The 21,015-nt window shown below is 45.8% G+C and overlaps 2 protein-coding genes across 3 annotated transcripts in view; one reads left to right on the forward strand and one right to left on the reverse strand.

Moving 5' to 3' along the window:
* Positions 1-10,528, forward strand: part of AVEN (apoptosis and caspase activation inhibitor) — a 90,940-nt gene extending 80,412 nt beyond the window's left edge. For both annotated transcript variants that reach the window (XM_064147734.1, XM_064147743.1), the window contains exons 3-6: positions 6,612-6,682; positions 7,141-7,236; positions 8,692-9,061; positions 10,158-10,528. In XM_064147734.1, the coding sequence (XP_064003804.1) occupies positions 6,612-6,682; positions 7,141-7,236; positions 8,692-9,061; positions 10,158-10,276 (656 nt within the window). In that variant the 3' untranslated portion in view covers positions 10,277-10,528. The remainder of the gene's footprint in view (positions 1-6,611; positions 6,683-7,140; positions 7,237-8,691; positions 9,062-10,157) is intronic.
* Positions 10,529-10,609: 81 nt separating this feature from the next.
* The window catches only part of RYR3 (ryanodine receptor 3), a 236,770-nt gene continuing 226,364 nt past the window's right edge, over positions 10,610-21,015 (reverse strand). Inside the window, exons 95-103 of the mRNA XM_064147758.1 lie at positions 20,667-20,794; positions 19,797-19,857; positions 18,644-18,790; positions 18,283-18,417; positions 16,243-16,399; positions 15,919-15,983; positions 15,710-15,810; positions 12,323-12,374; positions 10,610-11,535 (exon numbers count right to left, since the gene is read on the reverse strand). Coding sequence (XP_064003828.1) covers positions 11,440-11,535; positions 12,323-12,374; positions 15,710-15,810; positions 15,919-15,983; positions 16,243-16,399; positions 18,283-18,417; positions 18,644-18,790; positions 19,797-19,857; positions 20,667-20,794 — 942 coding nt within the window. The 3' untranslated portion in view covers positions 10,610-11,439. The remainder of the gene's footprint in view (positions 11,536-12,322; positions 12,375-15,709; positions 15,811-15,918; positions 15,984-16,242; positions 16,400-18,282; positions 18,418-18,643; positions 18,791-19,796; positions 19,858-20,666; positions 20,795-21,015) is intronic.

Genomic DNA, 21,015 nt, shown 5'->3' on the forward strand with positions numbered 1-21,015 from the left:
ATTGGATACTGGAATGGGCTGCCCGGGCAGGTGGTGGAGTCACCATCCCTGGAGCTGTTCAAGGCAAGATTGGATGTGGCACTTGGTGCCATGGTCTAGCCTTGAGCTCTGTGGTAAAGGGTTGGACTTGATGATCTGTGAGGTCTCTGCCAACCTTGGTGATACTGTGAAGTAAGATTGGTTGTGTGTGCTTAAAGTGGAAGCTTGAGTAGTCAGCTGTCAAAACTATTGTAAACTCTCACAATTCAGCTGTTGTGAAAACTGGAGGGAAGGGGGAGAGAGAAAGGGAAATTTTCCAGTCTATGTATCAGAGAATCATAGAATGGCTGAGGTTGGAAGGGACCTTAGAGATCATCTACTCCAAGCTCCCCATGCAGACGCTTTGTCTGTAATTGTGTCCAGTCAATGACTGCTACTAGATTAAAAGTAGCAAATTGTTTAAAAGAAAGTAGTCCTTAGGTTTGTTTACTTGTTTAACATTACTGGAGATATATATATATATAAAAAAATATTTAATTTTTGGGGTGGAGGTACAATGTGGGATGAAGGAGGCTGATTTTGTATCCTGCTGCTCTTGATGGATCAGTAGAGATACTTCATGAATTGCAAAGTTTTCAGATCAAGTATTCTGGCAGCCTACTCCCAGACAGCAGTGGGCATCCCAGTGCAAATGTATGCAGTGCAACTGCACTTAGCTAAGCATGCCAGCTGGAAATGAAGTGCTCTCACATGGAAAGGTGCAAGAATAAAGCTGATCTAATAAACTGTGTGCCACGCTCACCTCCCAGATACAGCACAGCAAGCTACTTGCATATACTCTTCATGTGGGTAGGATGAGCCTTGTAAGACTCCACCTTAAAGGCTGCCTCCAGTTCTGTTGTCCCCAGCATAAGGAGGACACAGAGCTATTGGAGTGAGTCTAGAGGATGCCACAAAGACGATCCAGGGGCTGGAGTGCCTCTGCTGTGAGGACAGGCTGAGGGAGCTGGGGATGCTCAGTCTGGAGAAGACTCAACTCCAGAGGAACCTTAGAGGGCTCAAAACCTCTCCAATTAATCTCCTTTTTCCTCTGTTTAGTTCAGTCTTATAAAAATACAGAAGTCCTCTTCCTTTCACCCGAAGGAGAGTTGTCTGCTCCTGTCTCTAGGGACAAACTTCACTTCCTGCTATGTCACAGTTATGCTGCCAAAAAGGATCAAACAAACAAACAATCCCCCCAAACCACAGTCTTTGGTCTTTGCATTTATGCATCGACTCAAACAGTGAAGTTATGTCTCTTTTTCCCCTCTCATCCTATTTCTGGAGTGATACTGCTCAAAGCGCAGCATGTTCCATGGATTTTCTCCTTTGCCTGATCTAGAAGGCTGCTCGCAGTGACATTTAGAAATCACCATGTCATAAATGAGTGACCTGAAAAAAACGACACCAGAAAATGTCATAAAGTGTCAGGAAAAATGTAAATATTTAAGGTGACCAGCTTTAAACTTAATGAAAGATTTAAGCTTAACCTATGGGTTGCTCAGGAATGTCACACTTGAATATCAATTTATTGTTTACTCAGTGAAAAAAAGTGAATAGTGGAGAAGGTGAGGTTGGTGCTTGGGAATAACCACATTGGGCAGCTGTATTTGAATGGAATTGTAAATGCACTTTTTGGTTCAGTATTTTGCATTTCTTCTGCATTCTAAGAACGATGGTCATTAACTATTTATTAAACATTACATGTGAAGAAGGAAATGTGGGCAATGGAGTGAGAAAGCAGGGAGGCAACTTGATGCTGTTCGTACACTTGCCTGTGTGGATGGCTGTTGTCTCCTACATGCTGCATTGATCCAGAAGACACACCTTGAGTACTGTGTCCAGTTCTGGGCCCCTCAGTACAGGAGAGATGTTGAGGTACTGGAACATGTCCAGAGAAGGGCAACAGGGCTGGTGAAGGGCCTGGAACTGGAACACAAAACTATGAGGAAAGTCTGAGGGAGCTGGGGTTGTTTAGCCTGGAGAAGAGGAGGCTCAGGGGTGACCTCATTGCTGTCTACAGCTACCTGAAGGGAGGTTGTAGCCAGGTGGGGGTTGGTCTCTTCTGCCAGGCAACGAGCAATAGAACAAGGGGACACAGTCCCAAGTTGTGCCGGGGGAGGTCTAGGCTGGATGTTAGGAGGAAGTTCTTCCCAGAGAGAGTGATTTGCCATTGGAATGGGCTCCCCAGGGAGGTGTTGGAGTTGCCATCCCTGAAGGTGTTCAAGAAAAGACTGGATGAGTCACTTGGTGCCATGGTCTAGTTGAGTGGATAGGGCTCGGTGCTAGGTTGGACTGGATGATTTTGGAGGTCTCTTCCAACCTGGCTGATTCTGTGATTCTACAATTCAACTGCAGGTGAAAACTAGCTCTGTGGACTGTCTACTTTTACTTTATCTCCTCAGAAGAACAACTAATGAAGAGTAAGGCAGAGCTCTACAAGTGAAAAAATAGCTCTTTGCTTTAATTTCGTGTTGGCTGCATTGGATTAGAACCAAGGTCTATTTGTAGGCACCTGAAGTAAGGCAGCTGAACATGCTCTGTAGTGTGCTGCTTTGCCAAATAGTTTCTTGACTTGCAACACTTCATGGCCCAGGGACTTCCTGTGCCAGATGTGGATCTTTGCATTTAAAAATAGTTATCTCATGTCCCTCCTGGCATCTGTGGGAACCTGTGGCATCTGCACCATCTGATGACAGAGTCCTGCAGCCCAGCTTCAACTGACAAAGATTTGCCAGTTAGTGTTTGATCTGAGTGCATTTGCTGCTGCCTGCCTCTGGTGCCACTGGCTCTTTGTGGGAAGGGCCAATGAGCACTGAGTCCTTCTCTGCCCTTTGTATGCCTGCTGTGTTTTTGATTCCGAGCTTGGGAAAGCCAGACTGTGCAAGATGCTGGGCTGCAGGGATGCTCTCTGTAGAGTTCTCTGTTGCTTTTGTAGTCATCCCAAGGAGTTTGTTTCTGTGGACACTGTGGAGATTCTGACTCTGACTAGTGCTGGTAGCTTCAAGCTTGCTTTCTACATTAGGCAAGAGCTGCAGCACTCTGCGTTGGTGGCAGTCAGTTGCACTGCAGCACTCTGTGTTGGTGGTGGTCGGTTGCAGGGCAGCACTCTGCATCAGTGGCGGTCAGTTGCATGGCAGCACTCTGTGTTGGTGACTGTCGGTTGCATGGCAGCACTCTGCGTTGGTGACGGTCGGTTGCAGGGCAGCACTCTGCGTTGGTGGCGGTCGGTTGCAGGGCAGCACTCTGCGTTGGTGACGGTCGGTTGCAGGGCAGCACTCTGCGTTGGTGGCGGTCGGTTGCAGGGCAGCACTCTGCGTTGGTGACGGTCGGTTGCAGGGCAGCACTCTGCGTTGGTGACGGTCGGTTGCAGGGCAGCACTCTGCGTTGGTGGCTTCAGGTTCTTTGTCCTCTTTCCCGTGGTTGCTTCTCCCCACAACAGAAGGAGGGAGAGCAGAAGAACGTGTCTGGGCAAGCCAGGACACGTTCAGGCCTATTTAGGCCTACCAGGACAGTTGCACTGCAGCACTTGCATTGGTGGCAGTGAGCTGCAGTGCCATTTTGAACTCTGCTTTCTGAGTCTGTGAGGTGCTGTCATTCTGCACAGCCTGCCTTCCTCTGCATTGCCCTGCGAAGCTCAACATCAGCAGCAAACTTTGCTACTTCGGTTTTTTTCTTTCTTTCTTTCCTTCCTTGTCTAATTGAGTGGGGAAGTTAAGGAGATAGGACCCCAGAGAACTGCGGTGGTTTCTTTTCAGGTGGAAATTGACAATTAACTCTCTTTCTTCCTACTTTTAGGCAACTATTTATTCATGCAAAGTCTCCTCCTCTTTTTGCTGCTCTGAAGTCTTGAGTGGGAAAGAGAGTGGGATGTCAGTGAGAGCTTTTGGAAGCACGTGTAAATGATATCTGTGAAGCAGATCCTGCCCGTGTGCATGACTTTTTGCTTCTTTCAGGGAGCTGTCTTAGCCCATGCAGCAGAACTTCGCTTTTCAAATGTTGTGTTGATCCTTCCCCAAATACTGTTTATCCATACAGACATTAATTTTCTTATAGTTTCTACTCATTTGTGCATCAAATGCCTCCAGCTGGCATTGCACTGTCCTCAGCCAGCCTGCCTGCCTGCCCCTGCTCCCAGTATTGCCCTCTTGACAGGTAGCTTTAGGAAACTTTCCAGCCCCAACAGCACTTTAGTTTCTTCTGGCTCCCTTCCTGGTCACCTGATGTTCTCCCAGAAGCTTCTCTGCTACTCTGTTTTTCTGAACCTCTTCCAGTCTCAGTTCATTTGTTAACTCTGGTTAAGCTCTGCTTTGAGGGTTTTGCTTTGGAGGTGGTTTGTTGTTTGTTTTGTTGTTGGTTTTTTTTTAAGTCATTGTGTCCTTTGGCATTTCTTGGTTTCACACTGCTCCTCATCTGAGGAACTGGCATCTCATCTCTGTTCTTCCCATGTAGACACTCTTTGGTCCAGAAACAGCACCAGTTTCTTAAGGTCCTTAACTCTTATCTGCCACATGATCAAAATTCTGAGAACATAGATTCATAGAATGGTTTATGCTGGAAGGGACCTGAACATCATTATGCAGATATTTGTATGTAAAAAGAGCATTAATTAGAGACAGGCAATTAATAAATGTATAGCAATGCATACATATATTTAAAAAGGAGACATCTTTCTGTTCTGACGATGTTCCAAAGCATCTGTATTTTTTTTCCCATTTCCATACTGCTTGAAACCTGTTCTAACTGGAGCAAGCCATGGTTCACTTGGATGAGAGTTCTTCTTGCAGGAGCATGGTGCACATCTCAGGAGCACAGTGAAGTGCACCTGAGGCACTATAAAAAGCCAGGGCGAGTAAATGCTACACTCCAGCTAGGAGATGGTTACATCTCCCTTTTGTTTATCGTTTGGCAAAGAAATGTGCCAATTCCTGTGCCATTTTGCTGCTTGTTTACTCTGCAAGACAGAAGCTGGCTGATGGGGTAAAACTGCTGGCAGGCTGTACCTCCCCTAGCTTTGGGACAGACAGGCAACAGGAAAGCAGCCAGGTTTTGGGACAGAAGCTTTTATGTTCAGATTTTGTCTCCAGGGATAAGGGCATGAGTCAGGGATTGTCAAAGGTAGGAGTGGCAGCTGGGGTGTTGAGAGCCAAGTGGAGCTGAGATGCTTGATTGTTGGCCATGCCATGGAAAACTCCCTGTTAGAGGCTGGAAAGGAACAAGCTGTTGCCTCTCAGCTAACTGGGAGACTAAATCCTAGTGACTTGTAGGTGATCTGAAGTTCTCAGGATCAGATTTAATCTCCTTGCCCTAGTATTGCAAAGATCTGTCTTGGTTTTTTTCTCTGTGTTCTCCAACTGGAAAATGTTTCACAGCCTGCAGCAGCAGCAGCAGCTTTGCTCTCTGTTGTGCTAGACCTTTGGCAATCCTAACCTTTCATGTTTCCTCTGTCACAGACCTGCTAATCTGTTTGAGTTCCTGGAGCTCTTGTGGCTTTTTATACATTTCTAAGACTCTCTTTTGCATCCCGGCATATCGCATTTGAAACAAAGTCATAACCCAGGCTCCCCCTATAGTCAGAGGAAGTTCCTACTGGCTTGGAGGGATGTGCTAGGAGATCCTGGTACTATGAGGACAGGCTGGATGAGCTAGGGTTGGTCAGCTTGGAGAAAAGAAGACTCCAAAGGGACCTTAGAGCTGCCTTCCAATATCTGAAGGGATCCTACAGGAAGGGTGCAGAGGGACTTTTCATCAGGACAAGGGGCAATGGTTTGAAGCTGAGGCAGAGCAGCATTAGACTGGAGCTGAGAAAGAAGTTCTTCAGTAGGAGCAGTAGGAGGGTGGTGAGACTCTGGCATAGGCTGCCCAGGAAGGCTGTGGCTGCCTCCTGCCTGGGGGTGTCAAAGGCCAGGTTGGATGAGGCTTTGAGCAGCTGAGTCTAGTTGGAGAGGTTGGACTAGATGAGCTCTGAGGTCCCTTCCAACCTGAGCCATTCTGTGACTCTATGAACTAGGTTATGTATGGAGCTTAACTAGCTCTGTTTAAAGCTTTCTTTTAATTAATTCCCCTGTGTTTATGAATTGGAGTTCGTGGTTCAGCAGCTTTTTTTGGTACCATGCTGGAGCAGGGATTAGTTAAAGTCTGGAAGATTTAGCTGCCAGACAAGAAGTTTCACTTGGCCTATGCAAACTGGTTTTTAGGACATTAATAATCCTTTCAAGAGATATTTGTTTGTTGATAAGAGGTCTGTCTGGAGCACATTCAAATGCACTTTGTGAATGTATTTTCCTAATACGGTCTCCAAATTGGCCTTTTCAGTGAAAATCTTCCTTGCTGAGGTAGCACCAAGCACCTCCTCATTCACTTTTGAATTTGTTGTGCCTGTACCAGTTTGCAAATAAGAGATGAAAAGATTTTCCACAGAACTTTGGCTTAGAGAAGATGAATATTGTGACTGCCAGCAGCATTCTCACAGAATGCAGATTTGTCAAAGATGTGCTGGCCATCAATTGGATTTTCCTCTGCAGGGTTGGGCTCTTTGAAGAGAGGTTGTTATTTAGAAAGATACATTAAAATACTCAATTTCCCTTCTGCAGGAGATTTCTCCGCACAGTTTCGATTTGCTGACGAGAAAGAATGGGCTAGAGAAAGTCTCTGCCATCAGCAGGTAAGAGCCTGGTCACTCCAAAGGGTTTGTCTGGCTGACCATTTTGCTTTGCTGACATAAAGTCAGCCTTTAGTTTCCATCCCTAGTAAAGGGAGGAGTCAAATGACTTCAGCAAGCCCTGTATAACCACAGACATCTCCTTGCCTAGGAAGCTTATTCTCCTTCTTCCAAGTCAGCAGTTCAGGTCCTCTGCCTGAAACTACACCTCCAAAGGGACGATGGGAGCAACTAGATTTTACATTTGTGTGTAGATCATTCTGGAATACATAATGCTTTGTAGATGTGGAATTTCAATCTGTCACTTCCTGGGTTTCATAATCCTTTGCATTCCTGGGATACATAGAACAGGGGAATGTAATAATTAGAGTTATTATTCATTCATCTTTTAAAGCCAACCTATTGTGCGTTGAGTTCCTCTTTTAATGCCAATGTGTACTGTGTGTTCAATTCTGTTTCAGTTATCTGCACTTTCCGTTGACTGCCAGTCTTTGGTCCAGGCCCTTCAAGAACTGCCTCTGCATCTGAGGCTGAATGTACCTGCTGAGCTTGTGCAGGTAATGCTGGCAACTGCACAAGAAAATGCACGTGTTTGAAGTGCCACAATGCATGCAAGAGTGAGGACTTGAAACTTGATCTTCACACACAAACAAAATGTATTTTAGGAACAAAAGTGCCTCTTGAGACCAGCGTGTAAGTGGCAGGTGCTGGGTGCCCCTCTCTCAGCACTCGTTAAGCTTGGTTGGATTTCAGTAAGATGCTCTGATGTGCAGCACAGGAGACTGAAGGCAGGCAGCAGAGTGTTTGACATGGAAGCACTGCACCATTTCTGTCTTTGTTCTCTTGTTAGCAGCTATTAGAAGCTTGCACAAAAATTGTGCACTGTTTTGATTGTGGTTTACTCTTCTGCATGGTACCTTTTAGCCCATGAATCAGATTTCCTTGTGTTAGAAGAAAAGGTCATTTATGCTCTGTTGGGAAAAATCCCAACACAACAACAGAGTATTAAGAAATGTTTCCTCAGACTCTGAAAAAGGAAATATTCCTGCAAGGGCAAAAGAACCAGCAAGGCTTAAATAGAAAAACAGAATTCTTTAAACCCATCTGCTCAGGCAAGAAAGACTGAACTTGATAGAAGAAATTTTACTTCTGTTTGGAGTTGATAGACTCCTAGAATGGCTTAGGCTGGAGGGGACCTCAGAGGTCTTCTACTCTAAACCCCACTGCCAGGAAGTTGCAGGAAGTGCTTCTAAGACTGACACAGCTCTGCCTTTTCTTAAGGGACTTCAAACAAATGTATAGATGTCTAAGAGCCTCTGCAAAGGAATGCTATTTCCAAATACAGTTTTCTTTTGCAGAGTCCTAGTCGTGGTCTCTAACTTCTGTCAGGGTTGCAAAGTGAGTGGTGCTATTTGACCTTTGTCTTGTCATCCTGCCCAATGCTGTGGTCAGCGGTAGGCTGTGGTGTTCCCAACACCAGGGCATCCTGATGGCAGCAGTGTTCCACAGCTAGATAGTGAATGGCTGCTTCTTGTGCCACTGTTTGGAGGTAGTTTGTGTTTGGTTTAATTTCTCAAAACACACTGTGCTGCTATACCCTTTACTGAGTGAACTTCAGCAACCTGTAGGAAGGTTTGCTTTGCAGGCTGGGATTTTGGAGGGAAGACCTAAAACGGGGTAAAGTTTTCTAACCCAATTCAGATAGAACCATTTAGGCATCCAGAGCACTGATGGGATTTCCTTACATAAATACTCCAGGGAGTATTTATGACATAATGGCACTTGCTGCATGCTTACTCTGGAGTTTGTAACTGCAGTTGCTTCTCTAGGAGTATTCTCAAGAAAAGCACTGCACTTGGACTTCTGAATTCGGTTCTACTGGAAGTCCTTGTGCCTTCTTAAGTGATGTGGCGCAGGAAGCATGAATACTACAGTCTAGATTAGACATAACAGTAACTATGGAGTTAATCATCAGAAGGGTTAAAGTCCTGAAGTGCTTTCTTGTCTTTTAGGCATCAACCCCAGCAGAGCTCCCGCAGATGAAATCTAAAGTTCCTGAAGGCAGCAAGAGAAGAGAGCTTCTGTTCCAACGGCCTCTAGCCCCAAGTGAAACAGCGTTGGTCTCCCATTCCAGTACTGATTCTGTTTCTCCACCAGAGGCTGGAAGTAAAAATGGTCCAAGGGCAAGTGCAGCAGAACCATTTCAGAGAGGCCATGCACTGTCGAAGCAGGAGACCGACCATTTGGATGAAGAACTAGATTTCCTCCTAACTCTAGATGCTCCTGTGGATCCAGAGAAGGTACCTGTGTCAGGCACAGTATCCAACACCACTTCAGCTGGGAAAGATCTGAAAGATCTGGGCTCAGAGTGGAAGGCAAAGGGTAAGAAAGATTCCTTTTCTCCTCAGAAGCCTCTTAGTTAACTTCCATTGCTCTGTTTTGGTGATGGCTTTGAACTCTTGATAGCAAGTCAGCAGCACTACTGCCAGCATCTCTGCCACAAAGTAGTGCTCACAGCTTCATCTTTAGCTGGGGCTGGGTGCTGACCCATTTGGTCCTTCTCAGTGCTAACTCCCCCCTGAGCTAAAGTTTCAGCACTGCAGAAAGAATAATTCTTCTGCAGTACAGCACTTGTGAAAGAAAATAATGACTGTACTGCTAGAGAGTTTTGGTGAGAGGAAAATAAAGTGGTTTAGGTATCACTGCAGTGCTCAGGGCACACAGAATAATGGAGAGCTATTCTGGTGACTTCTTCAGAAGCCTAGTTTCAAAGTTTAGTAGCATTGATTTTTACAAAAGCAAGCTTTATGCTTTTTTTGCCATATTTAAACATGTTCATATTTCAGAGAAATCAGTAAAGTCCTCCTTTTGTTTCATTCCTAGAAGTTTAAATGACCCTGTGTTAGTCTTGCTGGCCATGGTTTCCTCCTCCTTCCCAGCCCCCAGTGCTGTAAAACAATCTTTAGCATCTCTGATTTTGTGTGGAGGGTATTTTTGCTATCTCAAAACTGAAGCCCAGGATGGCTGAAGATGTAAGGTGTCCCACAGGCCATCCAGCCAAGCCCTGGTTGCTGAAGTCAGGCTTTTAAAACACTGCTTATTGCAGTGGCATTCCTGCTTTCACTCCCAAGCACACTGCAAAGCCCCTAAGCAAACAGTGCCAACAGAACCTGGAACCATACCCTGCTGTGCACTCCCCGTGTGCAATCCTGCTCCTCTCCTGCAGGCAGCATTGTGAGCAGATGGCAGGAGGGAGTAAACCTGAGAACCAGGGTGAAGCCACGCTGCTCTGCTGGGTTTCTTGAGCTGCCTCTTTTTTGTCATTCTTGCTGCTGTCTCTGGCTTGTGGCTCACTGTGCTGCCGGAGAGAGAGCTTGTGTCGAAACAGTCAGGTGTGTGCTGAAAAGAGAACAGGCCCTGACACAACTGCTGGGAAAGGGGTTCCAGATTTTCAGATCTCTGCTTTTCACTTTTCTAGACCCTTTAGCACCAGCTGTGCCTGAAGAGAAGAGTGCAGCATCACAGCAGCAAAAGGCATCATCTAAAACCATTAGTGAGGAGGAGCTGGAAGACTGGCTGGACAGCATGATCTCCTGAAGGATGGAACAGAGCAAGCCTTGAGCAGCAAGTGGCCTCCTGCAGTTTGATCAGTGTCCCACATGCCCAATTTTCTTTGCTGGCACCTAACGTTCATTTAGATGAAACCAAAAGTTGTATAAGACAAATATTCTTAAAAGGTGTAAAAGTTGTAATGGAGGCTTTTCTTTGCTGCAGCCTGCTAAAGGAACACTTACTTCAGCTTGTACTTGCTCTGTGTAGCCCTCAAAATAAAGCAGTGAACAAACAGTGGCCACATGTCCCTGTAGTCACCGTCTGCAAGCCACAGCTCCAGCCTGCAGATAAAGGAGAAAGACAAGGACAAAGGTAATGTTTGGTTTCTGATACTTTATTGCAGTGGGCACTTTTTAGTAGAAGAAAAGAAATGCATAATCCTGGCAGCTTCTACTTGCAGGTGACCAGAGAGCATTTTGTTATTTGGGGCTAAGAGTTCAGTTGTGTTCCTTTCAATACAGTCTATGTCCTTTAACAGCAGCAGCTAAGAAGCTGTCATTGAAGGTAGTACAGAAACAAACTTCAAGTCTAATTTCCTAGAGAAAGACAGAAAAGCAACACAGGTAATGGATCTGTTGGGCTACAACACTAACAAATAAAAACTTTGCATAGCTATGTCTACAGAGGTTTTAAGGCACTTCATGTTCCAAGGTCACCAAAGTGTTTGAAAATGTTTTAACTGCTTAAAGCTTCTCAAGCTGGGTCTTGAATACATTCACTAGCAAGTACTGGGGTGGGAAAAACTAGACAGCAGTTAGGTAAAATCTTCTGTGTGAGGCATGGCCTCTGATGTTCAAGTTCTGAAACGTTGTGCAATTAAGACAGCTTTTAGCCCTTTCAGCTGCACTTCCAAACACCAGGTTAATGATGTGGTTTTAAAGTTGTTATCACTTCAGATCATGTTTGAACAGAAAGGCTCCAGTTACTCTGGTGTGGTTCTTCTCATTAGAATTCCACCAAAACACCTCTCTCATGTGTGGTGAGTACAGAAAGCCCATGAAATCCTGTCAGGTTTTACATCTGTCCTGAAGTTTGAAGACATTTAAAGCAAGTACAAGCTGTGAAATTACACCATGAGAAGAAAAGAAGTGGTTTTGGGCACTGGATCTCAACAGTTCGTGATTAAATGGTTCCTCCTGCGAGCGACGTTAGCTGAGCTGATCCTCGTACTGCTTGCGGAAGCAGTCCCCTGCTGGGAAGAAGTCCCAGCACCTCTCCTGATACATCTTCCACACAAAGGACTCCTGAAAATGGTAAAGAGCAGTTACTGTAACCAAGGCATACAGTTACTGTAAGCAGGCACCTTGCAGGCAGTGCTCTAGAGAAACTTCCAGCAGTAACCAGGTGCTATACCTATGGCCATGGAACAGAGGAATGCAAAGTCTGTCACTCAAGAAGGCTTTGCACAGGTGCTGCTCTGCACTGATCTGGAATCAGCACTAAGGACTTTTGGGTCGCATAAGAGAAAGTGTGGACATGTAAATTATCATCAGTCTAGTTAAAGCAAACTGGGTGTAAAAAAAGTCCTTTAGTTTGCTTGGAAAAGATACTTCTGTAGTGTTTGCAAAACAGCTTTTGAGCTAAGAAAATAAACACGACCTAAGGATCTTTGTTCCCATGTAAGGGCTAAAGGACTGCACTTCATGCAAACTGCCACCTACCTACCTACAGACACAGCGAGAGACACCTGGACTACGCAAGCAGTGGCTGAACTACTTACTTGCTCTTCAGGGAAGGAACTCCACCTGGTGTACTGCAGGGTTTGGTTTCAGAGGTGACAGCACGATTATTGGTTAACTGACTTGTGACAAGAGTGGAATGTTGGGTGTAAGAACACTGCTGCAGCCATCTCTCACTTTTTTAACCCTTCCTTGCCTTTCACTCTTGGAAGACTCTAAGGAGGAAGACTCTCATCCTCTCCACTCTTTGGTGGCACATCAGTTCCACCTGGTGGTATGCAACTACAAGACTGGAGGAGCTGGAAATGCTGAAAGACAAGCTTAAGAACTAAAGAAAGAATTCTTTACTCACCTGGCCAGTGTGCTCCGTTTCATCTTTGTTAATGAGGTACATTAAAAAGAACCTGAAACAAGCACAGGAAATGGGTGTTAATGCAGGAGATAATGAACCATCTCTGCCCAGCCTTTCCTAGGCTGGGGTAGGTGAGGGAGATGATGCCCACCAGCAAAGTACTGATCCTGCTACAGTGAAAGAAGAGAACTTTGCTTCAGCACTTCTGCTGTGGAAGAGCCAAGAGATGTGAAAGCTGCAGAAGTGTTAAAATGTGCTTGTGCGTTGCCTTCATGGCAGGTGCTAGGAGCTGTACCTGGATGGGGCAGATGCCAGCTCCTATGCAACAACATCTCAACTTGGAAGAAGTTTCTATGGCTACCATGCAAAGTAGAGTCTGGCACAGCCTCATCTGCACCAAGCTTTCCATACCCTCATGCGGAACCCATCTGCTGGCCCCAGTTCCTCTGCTCACTCGGATGTAGAGACCTGAGCAATTTAGGAAGGCTGTGGAGCAGGAACAGATGTCTGGTTCTGTCACAGAAGTCTGTTTGGTTGGGAAAGCCGTTTAGGATCATCAAGTCCAACTAAATCATGTCCCTTAGCACCACAACATTGCACCTTTTGCAAACCCCCAGGGAGGGGGATCAGAGGATGTTAGGGGTTGGAAGCGCCCCAAAGAGATCATCGAGACTAACTCCCCTGCCAGAGCAGGACCATACAATCTAACTCAGGTCACAGAGGAATGCATCCACATGGGCCTTGACAGTCTCCACAGAAGGAGACTCCACAGCCTCTCTGGGGAGCCTGTTCCAGTGTTCTGTGACCTTCACAGTAAAGAAGTTCCCCCTTGTGTTGAGGTGGAATCTTCCGTGCTGCAGCTTACATCCATTGCTTTATGTCCTATCACAGGGAGCAAGTAAGAAGAGCCTGTCCCCTGCCTCCTGCCGCCCAGCCCTCAGATATTTATAAACAAAGGCCTTGCTAAGGTCAAGGTAGACTACATCCACTGTTCTCCCTGAATCTACCCATTCAGTTATGGCACCATAAAATGCTATCAGGTTAGTCAAGCACAACTTCCCCTTGGTAAATCCATGCTGACTACTGATAACCTTCTTCTCTTCCAAGTGCCTTGAGATGCCTTCCAACAGGAGCTGCTCCATCATTTTCCCAGGGATGGAGGTGAGGCTGACTGGTCTATAGTTCCCTGGAGCCTCTTTCTTGCCCTTTCTGAAGACTGGAGTGACATTGGCTCTCCTCCAGTCCTCAGGCATCTGTCCTGTCTGCCACCATTTGGCAAAGATGATAGAGGCAGAGCAATAACATCAGGCAGTTCTCTCAGCACCCTTAGGTGCATCTCATCAGGGCCCATGGACTTGTGAATGTTTGATTTGTGTAACTGATCCCTAACCCAGTCTGCACTGACCATGGGGAGCGTTCCCTCCTCCAGGCTTCCTCTCCTTCATCCAGCGTCTGGAGTACCTAGGGGAGTTCAGCCTTAGGTGTAGAGACTGAAGCAAAGAAGGCATTCAGCAGCTCTGCCTTCTCTGCATCCTCAGTTCTCAGAGCTGCCTCATTCAGCAGTGGCCTCACACCTTCCCTGTTCTTCCTTTTTCTGTTGATAGATTTGAAGAAGCCTTTCTTGTTCTCTTTTACTTCTTTTGCCAGCTTCAGTTCCAAGAGGGCTTTGGCCTTCCTTGTTGCCTTCCTACATGCCCTGACAACTTCTCCCAAGTGACAGATCCCTTCTTCCATGAATTGTAAGTTTCTTTCTTCCCTGAGATTTGCTTCAGGAGCTCCTTGCTCAGCTGTGCAGGTCTCCTAGCACATCTACCTGCTTTTTTACTCAGGAACACACCTAGCTTGGGCTTGGAGGAAGTGGTCTTTAAAAATTAACCAACTTTCTTGGGCTCCTTTACCCTCCAGAGCCTTAGCCCATGGGATTTCTGCAAGCCTGTCTCTGAAGAGCATAAAGTTAGCTCTGCAGAAGTCTAGGGTTGTAATTCTACTTGTTGCTCTGATTCTACCTTGTTGAATATTACACTCCACCATGTTATGATCACTGTCCCCAAGACTGTTCCCGACATTAAATGTCCTCAACCAGTCCCTCCTTATTAGTTAATACAAGGTCCAGCAGTGCACCTCTTCTTGTTGGTTCCTCCACTACCTGCATCAAGAAGTTACCACTGATTTGCTGCAAGAGCCTTTTGGACTCCCATCTCCCTGGGGAGTCCAAAATCCAGTGTTTGAGAACCCCTTCAGTGAAGAACTTGCTTCTAATATCCAGCCTAACCCTGTCCTGGCATAACTTGAGGCCATTTCCTCTTATCCCATTGCTTGTTACTTGGGAGAAGAGACCAACAAGCACTCACCTCACTATAACTTTCTTTCAGGTGTGTAACACAGCTCTTGGTCAGCCAGCTGTGATGCACTGAGCTTGGGATTACACTTGGAAGGTGCCTTCACTGGAGAGAAAAGCAGCTGTGATGACCTGGGCACTGCCTAATTGAGGGGCAGCCTGCTTAGAAAGTCCTTCCCTGTTGATTCTCCTATTAAGGGAATGGCTGTTTGGAATTTACTGAGAGCTGAAAGTTCCCAGCTGCCAAGGAAGAGATTCATCATGGTAAGAAAAGCTTCAGTATTGCAGTGCCAGCTGCTGTGTAGGGATTGCTGCAGCTGCCACTCCAGAAGCCACACTAGTTTTTGTGTTTAAAACAAGTTCAGTGGCTGAGTTCCAAAGGCAGCCTTGCAGCAGATACCACCAGCACTCATACAGTTACCATTTTTGTGTGAGTAATTAATGTCACCAAATTACATTTTTTTTTTCCTAGTCTCTCTGCTTCATGTTTGCTAAGGAAAGTAGAGAAGCTCAGGGGACTCTAGGCAATGCTCTCAACATGTGCAACTACTCCCTGTTGCTTCAGAGTGCCAGAGTGCTGCTCTGTCACTGAGGAGGGATCAGACCTGTGCAGTAGTTTTTGTAGCTCAGCTTTCAGGAATATTCCCCACCTGCTGCTTCTTTTATTTGATGTTTTGCTCTGGGATGTCTCTCTGTCAAATTGAGGCTAATTTTCAGTGGTCTCATCACCATTACCAAGACCCCAGATGCCATAAGTAAACCCTCCAAACTAAAGCAACTCCTGAAACTGTTGCTCCCCATCACTCCACTATCTGGGCTTCCTTCCAAAGGATTGAGAGGTTGGTATGCCTTCAGCTCTCACTCCACTCAGGCAGCTCCTGTCAGGTGAACACTTCAAAGGTATGTGCAGCAGAGCAGGGGAGGCTAGAAAGGAATGTAGATGTGCCTCAGTTCAGCACAGCTCTGCCTTGGAAGCATCAGCAGAGTGTGTGCCTAAACTGAAGCTGAAAGGTCTGTTAACCATCATGCCAGCAGCAAAATGTACTCACAGGTAGTTTGCCAAGTTGTGTTCTTGCAGGGTGTGCGTTTCAAAGCCATGTGGGGTGGTGTCAAAGTAGTCATTGCCTATGCCACAGATGAAGCACTTGGTCTGGAAGCATAAGAGGAGGTTACAAACGAATTTAACTCAGTCACTACTTGAACTGGTAACAGTCTGGCTGAATACAGGTAATGAAGAAGGTAGTGTGCTTGCTCCTACCTCCATATCTTCTCTCACTTGTTCTTGCTGGTCTCTTAATTCACCAAAGGCATCAATAATCAGACCTGTTTCAAATGGTACAGTAGCAAGGCTTCAGCACTTGGCAATATTCATATCTCAGCTGATGTCCCTAACCACTGTAACCCAGCTAAGGGCCACTGCTTCACCTTTGCCTTGTGTAAAACTCTTACTTTTTGCAGGAATGATCATACCAGCTCAGAAATGAGGCTCGACAGCAATGTTGTGAGTGTGCCTCACACACAGACAGGGTTTACAGTCATCACAGGGAATTCTAACAGGCCCTGCCAAGGTAAGTGAGGGTACCTTGAATGATTGCCAGCAGGATGACTATGACAAAGAAGAAGAAGGTGATGTCAAAGACAATTCGATACATTTCATAAGGGTCTCCAGCAGGGTCCTCGATCTCATCTCCAATGCCACCACCAGCTCTCACGCCCACGTACATGTGGAACAGGTAACACTGGAAAAGAGGAGGGGAAATTACAGGTGGATATCCCAGAGTCGTTCTGCCTGGGGTTGGGGGTTTTTCAGTTTTCCAATGGTTCTGCTCTGCTCACTCATTCCCTTTGCAAGCTGTAGTAACAAAGACTGCACAAGAACATTCCTCACATGCCACACACTGCACCAAAATTCTGCTCTTGGCTTAACTGATCTCATTACACCTCTTTTATACTTCTTAAGAGGGGCATTCAGCATCAGCTGCTGGCCTAGGTCTGACTTACAGAATAAGACTACTACTATTTGCATTTGTTACCATATTCTAAGGTTTTCATTTGCTCTGAGTAAGCAGAGGACATCTTTTAAAGTTTTTAATAGAATTCAGAAGTGTTGGCAAATGTCAGCATAAAGCAAATAGTGACAAATTCCCTCGAGGTAGAGCTCTCTGTATTTAGGTGGTTCCTGGATAATTTAATGTTGCAATATCAGATGCATGATTTAGTAAACTGTAATTTATTTATGATCTGGGAACCAGCCTGGGGCAGTTGGATACAGAACAAATTGCTTTACAAAAATGATGCTGTGTGTCCTGTTTCTTGAACATGAAAGTCTTCATGGAAAAATCTTTAGGAATATGGCTCTTTACGCTACATACTAGAAGAGAATCTGCTGAGGCGAGGTACTGTTGATGGTCCTGTATGAATCACCTGCGGAACTTTGCAAACCACCTCCAGACATGGAGTGTGGGTTAAAAACAGATCTCAAAGCCCAGTGCTCTGAAGTCACATTAGACAGCAATGCTGGTGTTAGATAATCAGCACCAAACCTGAACACCCTGCTCTGTCGCAAACACATGCTGACCAGAGCCACGCACATCCAGCACTGCCCTGCAGCTTCACTGCTGGCCTGAGCTGCTGCTACCAGTTCAAGCATACATGGAAATGTTCCTGGGATTGATTCACCTCACTCAGCAGAGAGGTTTAAAATGTAATGGGTTTGTGACTCAGGTTACTCCTACATTTCTCTGCTGACCAGCCCACTCTGGTGCTCTGTGTCCAGTGCAGTCACACTGATGGGGCACTTAATTCTCATCATTTCTGACCTGCACTGGGTGCTTGAAAGCTCAAGTATTGGGAAGATCATTTTGTGCAGCCTGACACACCTCTGCTCTGAGGGATTCTTTCTACCTCTGGCATATAATGGGGCAGAGAGTGACTGTGCTATGGAAGAAATGAGATGGCTGCAAACCCAGAGTATCACCTCTGCAGCACCTGAATGCAGTAAGAAAATTGTCTTTTCATACCATAATGAATTTCTGTAAATTACCATCTTTTAATACAATCTAAATGCCATTCTGTGGCAACAGGCAGAATGGAGGGAAATCAGTCACATTAGATTACTACCCATAACAGCTTCTCCTTGCCCTCTACTCACCTTTGACTTCTTGAAATCACGACTGAATTGCTGACTGCAAGCAGGTTTGGAGCAGGTTTGTACAACTCTTTCTAATGACATCATACACTTCATGTCACTCAAATAAGGCTAAGAAGAGCTTGCACACCTGCTGATCGTGGAGCTGGATGGGTTTCTCCATGCTGCTCTTCTGCAGGGCTGGTGAGCACCCCAGGGAATTTCTTACACAGACTATAAGGGTTTGCCATTTGTAAAAAAAAGCTGCAGCAAATCAGGTGCCACAGTACTGAGGGCAAACAGCCTCAGCGCTTTCCTCTGCTGGTGAGAGCACAGAGGGAAAGGCAAGGCTGTTCATTCACCCTTGAAAAATGACCTTTAGAAAGAAGAAGAGCCCCAAGGACAACGAAACCATTCCTCCTTGCTTGTGGTGTATGTTTGCTACCCATTTGCTAGTGTAGGGTGGTGTGAGGCAGGCAGTGCTGCTGTCATTACCGTCATCATGTCGTCACACTTCATGTCTGGTTCATCCTCATCTTCACTCTTGTTGTAGAACTTGCGGAAGAAGTTGAAGGCCACCACCGTGTACAGGTAGACTACTACGGCCAGGAGCCCTACAGTCAGCACAAGCTGTGCAAGGAGACAGGAGAGGAAAGCAGATTGCAATTCCATTCTGTCAGAAAGATCCCAGCTCAGGCTATTGCCTCAGTACTGAAAAGGGATCCTCTTGTACCCTTCCCAGTAAGGAAACTACAGACAGTGGCTGGGATGGCTCTGAGGTCTCCACACTGCATGGACCAGCACAGAGCTGAGGCTTTACCCTGCTCCTGGCCCAGCCCTTGTGCATGGCACTCACCTGTTTGCCGTTGTGAGTGACCGAAGACAAAATGGTTCGCAAGGTCTTGAACCCCATGGCGATATCCAGCAGGTGGGCAGCAAAGAAGAAGTTGTTGTAGTGCCCCAGGATAGACATAGTTGTGTACCAAACCAGGTACAGAAATGACTGCAGGGGAGGACAAAGTGGCAGGTGAGCAGGAGCTAATGGGGCCTTCCTGGCTGCAGAAGACACTCAAATTGTGAAGCAAAGTCATATTGACACGACGCAACTAGAATCACAAGCTCCGTGCAATACCTCTGTTTCTGTGATTAAAAAGCCTTCCTTACTACAGCTTTTATCATCTCCACTGCTCATGTAAAGAATCTTTGTTGCTTACTTCTACTACTGAAATCTCTGATCTTTAAATTTCAATGCAGTCTCCAGCACCAACGTTATTAGCATCAAAATCCCCCACCTTAGAAGTGTTTGGCTTAGGGAGCTGCTACGCAATACTTTAAATACTGGAAGAAAGAAGAGGCATTTTATTCCCCTTGAGACACTTAACTCATCTCAAACTACATGAAGCAGTACCCCCAAAAAACTAGAGCTCACAATCCAGCCTGTTCTTTCCCTCAGCAGTGAACCTGAAGCCACTCTGATATAAAAGCTCCTACTGAAGAACAAGGACTCGGTGTGCTTTCAGGGCACAATGAATTTGTACACCTTCAGTTGATTCACTTTGGCCTTCATGTTTGTTTGGGAATGCACAAAGGGATGTAAAAAGAGGATTACCAAAAAGAAGGAATTTTAATCTAAGCTTGGGCCTTTCAAAGGAGAAGGCGTGAAAGACAAGAATTGACCAACCATGGCAAAGAGATGACTCGGTAACAAAAAAAGGAGAACTTTCTGGACACTGCCTGGTTTTAGAAGAGGTGCCTTGGGTGGCTTTCTGCAAAATTCAGTGACTGCACCATTAACTTCCAAAGTGCTGACACTACTCATGGAGAAGCTGAAAGAAAATCCCATGGTAAAGGAAAGCAAACTGCTACAAGGTAAGACAGAACAACATTGTTTTAAATGGCTCTGTAATGCAACACTTCAGGGACGTTTAAAACAAAGGCAGCTGGTGCAAGACACACAACCATGCTTAGGGTTTAAGTCCCAGCATATTCTTTCAGTCTAAGATACTCACATTGTCAGTGAGAACAACTCCCAGCTTCCAGATGTGGTACTTGGTGTCAATGGAGCTGAGCCTAGGAAAGACAACCTTGTGTAAATGCATCCATGTCCAAGTGAATTCTCCAACTGCAGCCAACCACCTAGGCTGGGCACATCACACCACATGCTGAAGGCAGTGATGCACAGCAGCTGTTTATTTTTGAGGTGATGCAGGTGCTTCACTTTTGAGAGAGCCTCTGGACACCCAGACACAGGCTGGAAACCAATGTGAAAAAACCTGTGTGTTTGCTAAGCATGTGCAATGTGGAACTCTATACCAGACAGCAGACTGCTCTTAAAAGTGTTGCCACAGTTACCCAGGGAGAAGGCAATGCCTCCTGCAAGCTTCTGAATGGTAGCCATTAGCTGACTTACAGACACAAATCCTTCCTCTGTGTGCCTTAGGTAGCAAGGGAACCAAAATCTTGGAGCAGCCTAAAACATTTGGGATTTGGATACTTTCAAGCTGATTTCTTCTCTATGCCAGGCATGCAGATATTTGTTATCAACACTTTTTCTGTCCTTTGGTTCATAAACTAACCCTGTCGATACACCTAAAGAATGAACTTTTAAGTGCTGCATTGGTCATTTAAAACAAGTGTGCCCAACTCTGGCAGTCAGCATCACCTCCATGACTGTTTTCCTTCCTCTCATTGCACAACCACCAGCACATTTTAGGACAAACAAAACCTTTTTTCATTTTGCTTCCACGGAAGGAAGACTCCATTTCAGTTTTCCATGCCAGGGAACACATCCCTACATCTCAACATAAACTCTCTTTTCTCTTTGATGAAGAAGGTGTTATGCCAACGTCCATCTTGTCTGTGGATTTCAGAGGCCTTACCATGACACAAGAGATGCCTCCTCTGGTTCACTCTCCTCCACTGGACTGAAGTCCAGGGCACCTTTGTCCAAGCCCAGCAGCTCTGCTATGCGCTCTGCACCGTACAAGTCTCCATACTTGTTAATGACCTAAGAACAGAGAAGCAGCTTTTGCTCAGAGGAAGCCCTCGGTGACATTTCACCCTGCTTTAAGACGACAGTTTTCAGGAACTTAAGAACAATCGAGTGTCTTTCCCAGTTAGCACAGCTGGAACAGTCAGAACTCCCAGGAAGGCGGGCAGGGCAGCACAGAAAGGCAAAGCAGAAGCATTAAAGGCTGTTCTCTGAGAAGTTCTGTGTAATTTGCCATC

This window comes from Pogoniulus pusillus, chromosome 1, assembly GCF_015220805.1.
Source record: "Pogoniulus pusillus isolate bPogPus1 chromosome 1, bPogPus1.pri, whole genome shotgun sequence".
NCBI classification, from domain to species: Eukaryota; Metazoa; Chordata; class Aves; order Piciformes; family Lybiidae; genus Pogoniulus; species Pogoniulus pusillus.